The following is a 10336-nucleotide window of genomic DNA, read 5'->3' on the forward strand; positions in this document are numbered from 1 at the left end:
GATTCACACACCTCTCTCTTTTACTTCATACTACAGGATGGCAAATATCCAAATACTCACCTTTTATTACTAATTTGTGTGTGTGTGTGTGTGTGAGAGAGAGAGAGAGAGAGAGAGAGAGAGAGAGAGAGAGAGAGAGACAGAGACAGAGAGACAGAGAGACAGAGACAGAGATGTGACAGCACACGTATAGAGGTCAGAATACAGTTTTTAGGAGACTATTCTGTCCTACTGTGTGGGCCCTCAGGTCATGAGGCTTGGCAGCAGGAGCTTTTACCCTCAGTGGTATATTCTCTTCACCAAGGTTTCACAGCCGTCTATTTACATTTGTTGCTACTGAGCACTGTCAAATGTGCTTTGCTTTTATTCTTCTCTCAGTGTCTCTCTTTTGCTCCACATTTATACAGAAAACACCAGGAGCTTTTTTTTTTAAGTTACTTGAAAACCATTGCACTTCAGGGTTCTACAACAACAGTATTTAACCCACAGTGTGTTTAATGGCGAATCCACTGCAGCTTGTTTTGCAGTGTTGCAGTCACTTAAGAGTTGAGATTGACTGTTACTTGTTTCCAGAGAAATGTTTTTACTAGCTTGCTGTGGAGGTGTCCTCACACGACCATTTGGTTAAGGCAGGTCTTACCTGCCAGCACCATTTTCCTTACATCTGACAAGTGGTCTGTCTCACAGCCACACTCCGACACTGGTTATTGGGTTAAGTAGGATCCTTGTCAGTGAACTCTTACTTGTGTCCATGTCAGGTCTCCAAAGCATCTGCAGACCTGATGTCATACTGTGAGGAGCATGCCCGGAGCGACCCTCTACTGATGGGCATACCGACCTCGGAAAACCCATTCAAGGATAAGAAGACCTGCATCATCTTATAGTAGACCGGGAAGCAACCCCTCGCCTTTTAACGCAAACCACAGCAGCAACCTGAAGAGACGCCTTCAGCTTACCCGGTAACCACGGCTAGTAACTAAAACACTCTTCTCTTGGAATAACAGACCCTGAAGTCTCTCTCTTCCGAGTTGTCCTTTCTTTGCCCTTTACTGATTTAATACAGAATAACAATCTTACTTTCTATTTGGTAACTATGGTATCATAATCGGGTTACTGTATAAGGAAAGTGGCAGGGGAGTTGGGGAAGCTTGTCTTTACAATATACAGTTGATTAAGATATGTCAAGACCTACATTGTCTAAGCACCAGTAAATTAAAATGTCAAGAATCACTTCAGTCCGAAACCTTTATATTATGTCCTTAATCAGACTTTTGCCAACCTGTCCCTGCCCTGGGATGACAGGTATCTACAGCCATATCTTTTTGCACTATTGACACTAATCACACTGAAATTCCCTGCTGTAAGATCAGCCCCTCAGAATTATGCCTTTATCTTGAACTCTGTGTAGGTAGGATAACAGATTCTTTCCATATAATTTTTGTATAAAAAAGCTAATGAAAGAATGTTGCAAAGCTCATCTTCATCATCATGAGCTGATGCTGTTATCTCTCCTCCCTTGGAATCGTGCTGGCCCCTTAGTCTGCAATAAACTGCGCCAATTAAAACGCTAAGACTAAACTTAAAGCCCTTGATATGAGCTCTTGTCATATCAGTCATCTGATCTTCTGTGATTCCGAGGCTAAGAAAGGGGAAGAGACCCTTGGGGGGGACCCTGGGCAGCTTCACTCCAGGGCTCATGATCTCTGCTGGCTTGGGGGTGGCCACCTCAGAAACTTCCACCCTCATGGCTGGAATGCAAGAATGAACTGTGAGCCTCTCCGTTTCTCCTCGTCAGCATGGTACCTGTCTCTTGCTGCTAGAGCAACTGTTTTCAGGAGGGACATTCTCTCCTGCCCAACTCCAACTGGGTAGAAGACAGTGGGAAAAGCACTCAAGACATATAAAGACACTTAAGCTCTTTGCAGATGCCTGAGTCTCATCACTACCATGTTCACAAACCTCCCTGCCAAAGGCAGGCTTCCATTCTGTAGAGCAGTTCCAATGCTTCCAGCAGCTGGGTATTGAGGTCATCAGTTTTACTCTGATCATGAAAATAGCCCACATACCCTCAGAGTGTCCAGTGTCGATCCCAGAGGCACGCAACCTGCCATGACCCAGGCCGTATCCACTTTATCACAATGAGAAGGTTCTTTTAAAATATTCATTTAGAAGCCCAAACCAAACACAAGGCCTGTGATATTTTAATTCATTTTCAGTTCATTGAGGTAACTAGTAAGGAAGGATTTTTAAAAAGTGTTCTCTGAAAGGATGTAGCCCCCAGGAGTTGTTTAGAAAATTTCCCCAACTGGTGTACAGTGTGCCCTAAAATAAAACTCTTTTAATATCTAATGCCTGGGCTTTGAGCACCATGTTTCTTGATAGTAAGCAGATGCAGTACTATTCCTAAATGACATTCAGTATTTCTCCAAGTCACCCATCTGGCCAGCACTTGGAACTGAGCATGAGAAAGCCATAGCACTGCCCACAACCTGTTCTCCCCTATTGCTTAGTTTCCAGTTGAACTAAAGGCCCCTGTTCAGGAGAGAGAGAAAGCTTTTACCTTGGGAAAGGTAAAAGTGGAAATGTACAACAAAAAGACAATTTTTACATTTAATGGAACATTCTTTTTTTACAAGTATATTTTTCTACTGATGGTTTCAGAACACTAATCTTATATTCACTCTAATTTTAAACATGTTTCTTTAAATATTTATAAGGCAGTTTATTACAGGATATTTTTATGCAATCATGTGCACATTATTTGTAGCAAGCATAGTATATTCTTTAATACTTAAACATATCTTTGTTAATATGCTTTTAATGGTAAGAAATGAACTTAAGGTCCCAAGAGATTTTGTTGCCTTTTCATTGGTTTGAGACAGTAAATGTCTTGCAACTTCCTAACCAGATCTGAGCTGTGCTCACAATAAGAATAAAATCAGATCCTTTGATGCTGGACCCAAGAAGGAAAACATTAAGCCAAATATTGATTTACTTACAACTGAATGTCTATGTGAGAAAGTATAATATATGTATATGTGTATATGACATGCAGAAGTCACTTTTATTTATCTGTCTTGTTCACTTACGAAGCCAGATAACTGCAGCAGTACATTGATGACGGTCATATGAATGGAAGTCCTGTGTGGGATTCTTTTCCTACACTGACTGCTTGGCTTCATTTCTGTATGTCCAGTCTGTCTCGCCTGTAGTACCACTCCTGTGAGCAATGTAGTGTTTATCCCTGATTCCCACAGTTCATCTTAAATTTGTCCAGTTTAAGCCCCAGGGCTGTGGCAAGATAGAGCATGCAAGATTTCATGACTCCAAAACCTTTTTAAGAAACACATATTTATAAACAGGGAAATACTTTATAAACCAGGTAGTTCATAAGCTGTTGGTTGTAACTAAATATTTTGTTTTTCTGAAATCATGTTTTTCAAATTTTTTTGCCATATGAAAGTAAGAGAGTGTCATACTTAATTTTCAAGGGAAGATTGGGTCTTCTTTTTCTGTGTTTGGGTTATTTTTGTACTTTGCTGATCTTTATTCATGGGGACAATTTTATACCAATGGGTTAGTAATTTTGACTCATTGTTTACACGATGTAAGATGTGTCAAGCTGGGGCCAGCCAGGTGGCTCAGTGGGTAAAGGTGCTTGCTTCCAAGCCCAGCAGTCTGGGTTTGGTCCCTAGATTGTACAAGGTGGGAGAAAGAACTGATTCCCACAGGTTGTTGTCTGACTCTGCGTGCTCATTGTGTTACCCCTACACACACAAATAATAAAATAACACTTTGAAAAGATGTGCCAAGTTATCTGTCCAGGTGCCACCTCTCTACCAGCTTACCACTAAGGCAGAACTATCAGACTCATCACCCCAAATCTATAGTAAAAGTATGTCCATGTACAGGCCCAAGAGCCATTTCCAGTGCTATGCTATGACATTTGTTGTTTTCTTTCATCATAAGCCTGTTAGTAGGAAAAATATGTCAAATCAAATAGAGTAGAGCACTTAGCAGTGGTTGGTGTTCTGGTCAGTCCTGTGCCGGATGGCTTTGGGCCAGGCACCTCAGCTCTCCTTTCCCCCTTTGCCATAGGGAGTAGGAGATGCTGGCTGAGATCCTCCGTATTCCCAGGTGCCTTGGTTGAATGACCTGCCTCTCTGCTGGTCCTGCCAGTGTGTTGGTGCTATGAGCTGCTTCAAATACTGGTTTGTCTCACCTAATTGCTTATGTTACATAGTGCCTGTTCCTAGATTTATGCACTTAGTTTCTGTAATGTCTCATTGTTAGCCATGTTAACTACAAACACTTACTCTGTTATGTCTCAGTAAAGTTTCATTTGATAAATTGTTGTTGAGATTTTATTATTTGATGATACTCTTTGGCTACACATCCAGCATCTTGTGCATTTTTAACACTGTGATTGCTACTTGGAACTCTGTTCTGTAGAAAGAATAAAAGCATCTTTTTCACTTGCTAACATGCTCACCAATGTGAGAGAAGTCATTAAAAGCCCGCCTTACTCACTGCGTCACTGCGTTATTGACTCCTTCCTGTGTTTTGCTCAATAAATTAATAAAAGACCATTTCTCTTCCTTTTTCCCTCCATTCACTTGACATTTTCTAAGTGCTTTCTGAGAGCCAGGTGCTGAGGGCACATAGGCAAACAAGGCTCGCCCGGGCCCTGACAGCCTTGGAGCGTGAACTGAGGAGGGTGGGACGACCCACTTACCTCAATCGTTGCAGTACAACCATGTGTAGAGCATGAGTCATGAAAGGGCATTCTGGGAGCCGAGAGGAGAGACAAGTGTCAGAACTAAATCTTCTAGGAGGGCAGCTAAGGTGTTATGTGTGCCACGATCTGAAAAGCAGAAAAAAACCTGCAATGGCTTGGCCCTCATGCGGAAGAGAGAGTGGACTTGGAGCTCAGATGTAGGTATTCCATACACTGTATACACACTGGAAGAACAAGGGTTTAGGAGGTGGTTAGGACATGACACCACGAGTCCCATTGGTGACCATGAAAACAGGGTAACTTTGCAGTTGCTGAAGACACTCTGCTTCCAACCCTGTAACCCTCTGCGGTGATGAAGGTCACACACAGCTTCTGAAAAGTGAGGAGAGGGAGCAGCCCACCAGGCCATGAAGCAGGTCTGCTAGGGAAGGGCTGTCCTCTGCAGAGCCCCACTCCCCATAGCATGCACACCATGGGTGTCAGACTGTCCAGTAAGGACTTCAGTGTTGAGAATGAGACCACAGCTGACAAGCACTTGTATTAGCTGTTACCAAATTCCCTAAAGCTACTTTCAAATTTCCCTGTTCTCATCCCTGCTACGCCCACTCCCACAGTGTTGGTGATTCTCTGAAGACAACTGTACTGGGGATGATGGTGGAATTTAGTAAAAGTGAGTTTTTAAAGAGACAGGATGACAAAACTGAAAGTGAGCGCAACAGATGAGTGTACACTCCCCTGAGAGGAGTGACAGTAGCAGTGGCAGGTGACAGTGCACTCCCCTAAGTCATGGACAGCAGGCACCTGCCAGCGGTGTAAGAACAGCAGGTGAGTGTACACTGCCCCAAGGTATGGACACAAGGTTCCTCCCGAGAGTGGTAATAAGTGTACACTGCCCGATGATGACAGTAACAGCCTGGCGACGCATGCCACTCGGGGTTTCAGTTTTTCTCGGCATGTGCCATCATCAGCGTTTCACTGACAAGAGAATTACACAGAGACACGTGGACAGTCACTGTCAGCTTTCATACTGAGGGATAGGTACACCCGCGTCCCTCTCAGTCGTCTGTCGCTGAGCCTGTTTGTCGACTCTGATCCATCACCTGCTCTAACCGTCTTTGCGCAGCCTTGATATGGTCAGCACCTTCAACTGATTTGCCTTTGCTCCAAGCTACCCCAGCCTGGGACTGCTATGAGCAGCAAATGACCTTTGCCCTCAGATGGCCCTCTTTGTTCTTTGTCCTTGTGTGAGTCATTGGTCTGCATGTAACCGTAGGCCACCCCTGGAAAAATGTACTATGAATCTAAACATTCACCTCAACAATTCATTTTTCACAATCCAATATTGACTTTGCTCTGCAAGAAATTACAGTCTAGGGGCTAAGATAAGGTTAAGAGCATGAACGGTACTTGAAGACCTGAGTTAAGTTCCCAGCACGTTGCATCAGGCAATGGAACCGTGACTCCAGATCCCGGGGATTTGATGTCTCTGACTTCCCCAGGCACCTACAGGCATGAGCACGTACCCCCACACAGATGCATACTTACACATTACTAAACATGAAATCTTTAGAAATTGAAGTCCAAGTAAATTCATGCTAAGGTGTTAAATGGTTTAATATGTGAGTTTGTTGGCACCATAAGATGTAATTTTATGGAGGAAGCAATGTTATTAGCACAAAGGAATGAAAGATAATAAAATTTTAGATGTCATTGGAAGTTAGTTACTACAAATGCAGTTTCCCAGTGATACCTCCCAGTCCTCACAGGCAGTCCATGCTGCTTTGAAAGTGAGTAATAGAAACAGCTAAAATACAAATTGGATGATGCCAGACTTGAATAGCTGGACATCACTGTGCAAACTGCTTCTGGTAGGCCCGGCACCTCCACACACCCTATTTAGTGACCTTCACTTCACAGCGAGGGGACACAAGCCATCTGACACCGGGACCTAGAGATCCACTAGGTTCTGGAGCTGGATGGACCCAAAGCAGTGGCCTGGTGAGAGAACCTGCTGAGCCAGGCACCGGTAGACTGAGTTATTAAGGAGCCCTAGGATGTAGATGAGCACAATCTTGCGGTGGGTGTGTGAGGCCTGGGTGATAGTATACGGTTCTTTTTCTTTGGCAATGGGTATTGAAACCAGCACCTCAAGCTTGGTAATTGCACCCTCTATAATTGAGACCCTCCCGGCTACAAATTAATCCTTTAGTTTACCAGTTATGTAATTTTATGTCCCAAGGAAGCTAGAACTAGTGTAACAAGATAGATTAAAGTCATCTTCTGAAGTATATTTTTAAAATAAACTAGTTTACACGTTTTAAATCTACGTAGCCTTTAATTCAACACTATGCTGAGGTCTCATGGTTGCTCTGAGCACAGGCAGACATTTCTCCTTCCATGGCCAATGTACTAGGTGTGGCTTGTTCTAAGTAAGTCTGAGATCTGCTGTCAGGCCCATTTTGGTATAAGCTGTGGAACATCAGTCTATATAGTTCAAGGCATTGGTGCACTTGGAGGGGAAGACCAACAGGAGTTTGGGCATTGTGCAGGTTCTGCCTATTCCTCACAGCTGCTGTTGAAGGGAAAGTAAATGTGATTTAACCCCATAGGTCAAGAAACAGGCTCAGAAAGATGACATCATATCCTGTCATTCAAAAATGCTAGAGAGATGACTCTGCAGTTTAGATCCCTTGCTACCCTTCCAGAAGTCCCAGGTTTGGTTCCCACAACCCACATTGGGTTCCTCACATCTGTAACTCCAGTTCAGGGGAACCAATGGTTTCTTCTGGCCTCCATGGGCACTGTGATAATTCACATGAGAATGGCTGCCATACTATATTTGAATACTCAGTCCCTAGTTTGTGGAACTATTTGGGAAGGATTGGATGGTGTGGCCTTGTTGAGAATGTGTGTCACAGGGGGCAGGGTTAGGTTTCAAAGTTTGTACCATTGATAGCTCTCTTTCTCTGTCTGGCACTTGTGGATCAAGATGTAAGCTCCCAGCTGCTGCTTCAGCACCACGCCTGTCTGCCTGCTGTCATGTCCCCTGCATGGACTTTAATCCTCTGACACTGTAAACCCTCAATAAACTCTCCTATAGGTTGTTTTGGTCATGGTGATTTATCACAGAAAAAGAAAAATAGTGAATATATGCACCTGCTGGCATGGTAACACACTTAAGTCTTTAATCCCAGCACTCAGGAGGCAGAGGCAGGTGGATCTCTGTGAGTTCCAGGTCAACCTGGTCTACAAAGTGAGACTGTCTCAGAATAAATATTTTTTTATACTTTCCTTAGTGCAGATCCTAAGCTCATGTCATCTGAATTCTATACCCATGTATGCTCTCTGTTTTTAGTTTTAAGTAGGCATTTTTAATGACAATAACTTAGGATCTTAAAATCAAGAAGGTAAGGTAAACAAATAAGTTCTTTAGTAGTCAAGAGGACCAGGAGGCATGATGGCTCATGCAGGGAATCCCAGCACTTGGGAAGTAGAAACGGGAGAATCAGGGTCATCCAGGTATCAAGGCCAGCCTGGACTATATGCAACTCTGTCTCCAAAGATCAGAGTATAGTATCTGAGCAAAGAGTAAATGGTGGTCTCTTTGGGGTACTTACTATGATCAAGTACATTTTGCGTCTATTTATTAATTCTCACAGCAAATCCAGGCAGTAACTACCATTATTTCTTAATTTATATATGCAAAAGTAGAGGCTTAGAGAGATCCAAAAGTATATTTAATATACCTTTCACATTGAAATTTTTACAGATTGATTTACATAGAAAAATATATGGTCCTCATTGCCCCTTGTTCCCCTTTCCCATCCACAGAGGACACATTCTAATGCTGCCAGTGGGTGTCCTATGTAGACTGCTCTTTCTTGTATGTACATACTTATGATAAAGTTTAATTTTAAATCAGGCACAGTAAGAGTTGAATAATAGTAACATAATAAAATGATTATAAATATGCTAAAATAAAATTTGCCAATTTTGAATTTTCCATTTAGCATCTTTCAGTCTTTTTTTTTTTTTTTTTTTTTTTTTTGGTTTTTTCGAGACAGGGTTTCTCTGTATTGTTTTGGAGGCTGTCCTGGAACTCACTCTGTAGACCAGGCTGGTCTCGAACTCACAGAGATCCGCCTGCCTCTGCCTCCCGAGTGCTGGGATTAAAGGCGTGCGCCACCAACGCCCGGCAGCATCTTTCAGTCTTGATTGACTACAGAAGAGGGTCTACTGAACCTTACAGTCTGAAGTACTCCCTTCTGGTCACCAGTTTGCTGTCTCGGCACAGGCTAGCGACGACCTCTAGTTTTTGTTTTCTTGTCCAGTAAAAATAATTCAGGCTAGGCAATACCTCACATTTTCCTCTAGCTTTGAATTTCATCATGAAATTGAATTTCACCATGATCACTGTCTTAGGTTTCTTTTGCTGTGATAAACACCATGAAAAAAAAAAACAAATTGAGAGGAAAGGGTGTATTTCAGCTTGTCATTCCACATCACAGTGCCTCAATAACTGGTCAGGACAGGAATTCAAACAGGACAGGATCCTGAAGACAGGAGCTGATGCAGAGGCTATGGAGGAGTGTTGCTTAGTGGCTTGTTCCTCTTGGCTTGCCTTACTTGCTTTCTTATAGAACCCAATAACACCAGCCCCTACCCCTGTAGGGGACACCACCCAAAGTGAGCTGGGCCCTCCCCCATTAATCATTAACTAAGAAAATGCACCACAAACTTTCCCACAGGCCAGTCTGATGGGGTACTTTATCAGTTACCGTTCCTCTTCTAAAATGACTCTGGCTTGTGTCAGATTGTAATAAAATGTAGTCTGCACAATCACCAAGGTGATTTTCCCAGGGCAAGGCTTATCCGTTGCACTGTGAATGTGCTAGCCCTACAATTCCCCCAAATATTGGAAACTCAACTGCATAACCTGTGCTAGTAGGGTCTTCATGCTCCCCACTGGGGAACAAAAAAAGAAAATGGGATGGAAGCAAAGTCCAGAGCTTGGAGGCTGAGAAGAATATGAGGTTTCTGTGTACTATTAGAGGTGTTTGAAGAATCAATTTCTGATGTTTTAGCTATGGACTTGTAACCAGGGCTAGAGAGGATTTTTAAGGAAACATTAACTACAGGAAGATACTTTCAATGTTAATTGTCTATAAGTAATATATTCTTGAATACACCCCAAAAAGACAAAGGTAGTTTTGCAGGGAGCTGGTGAAATCCTGAGTGAATGTGTATTATTGACACACACTTGGCCATGTCAAGGACTCCAATGCCTCAGATCCATGGGAATGGCAAGGCCTTCCCTTGATTCCAGTATGGATGGTGAAGGTATGTGCTTAAAGTATCAACCACAGCTTCTTCCTCCCCATGACTGCAGCCTGAGACCGCTCCTCTCCAGAGACCTCTTATCCAAATTAGTTACCCTGCCTCTTCTAGGTGTATATAAGAAACACTGAGTTTCCCGGCTACTGGTGCATCTACATCAGAGAGCATGGCCCACTCAACGCCAGTTTTTCTGTGCATGTGTCTGTTGTTCCTTCATTTGCCATTGCCCCAGACAGGTCAGATGTCAGATGGAGAATGGAC

At 43.1% G+C, this 10336-nt stretch overlaps 1 protein-coding gene across 3 annotated transcripts in view; it reads left to right on the top strand.

Moving 5' to 3' along the window:
• Nucleotides 1-4532, top strand: part of Gng12 (G protein subunit gamma 12) — a 110968-nt gene extending 106436 nt beyond the window's left edge. For all 3 annotated transcript variants that reach the window (XM_040739096.1, XM_040739098.1, XM_040739099.1), the window contains one exon: nucleotides 759-4532. In XM_040739096.1, the coding sequence (XP_040595030.1) occupies nucleotides 759-884 (126 nt within the window). In that variant the 3' untranslated portion in view covers nucleotides 885-4532. The remainder of the gene's footprint in view (nucleotides 1-758) is intronic.
• Nucleotides 4533-10336: the final 5804 nt, after the last annotated feature.

This window comes from Mesocricetus auratus, unplaced genomic scaffold (assembly GCF_017639785.1).
Source record: "Mesocricetus auratus isolate SY011 unplaced genomic scaffold, BCM_Maur_2.0 Super-Scaffold_100676, whole genome shotgun sequence".
NCBI lineage: Eukaryota > Metazoa > Chordata > Mammalia > Rodentia > Cricetidae > Mesocricetus > Mesocricetus auratus.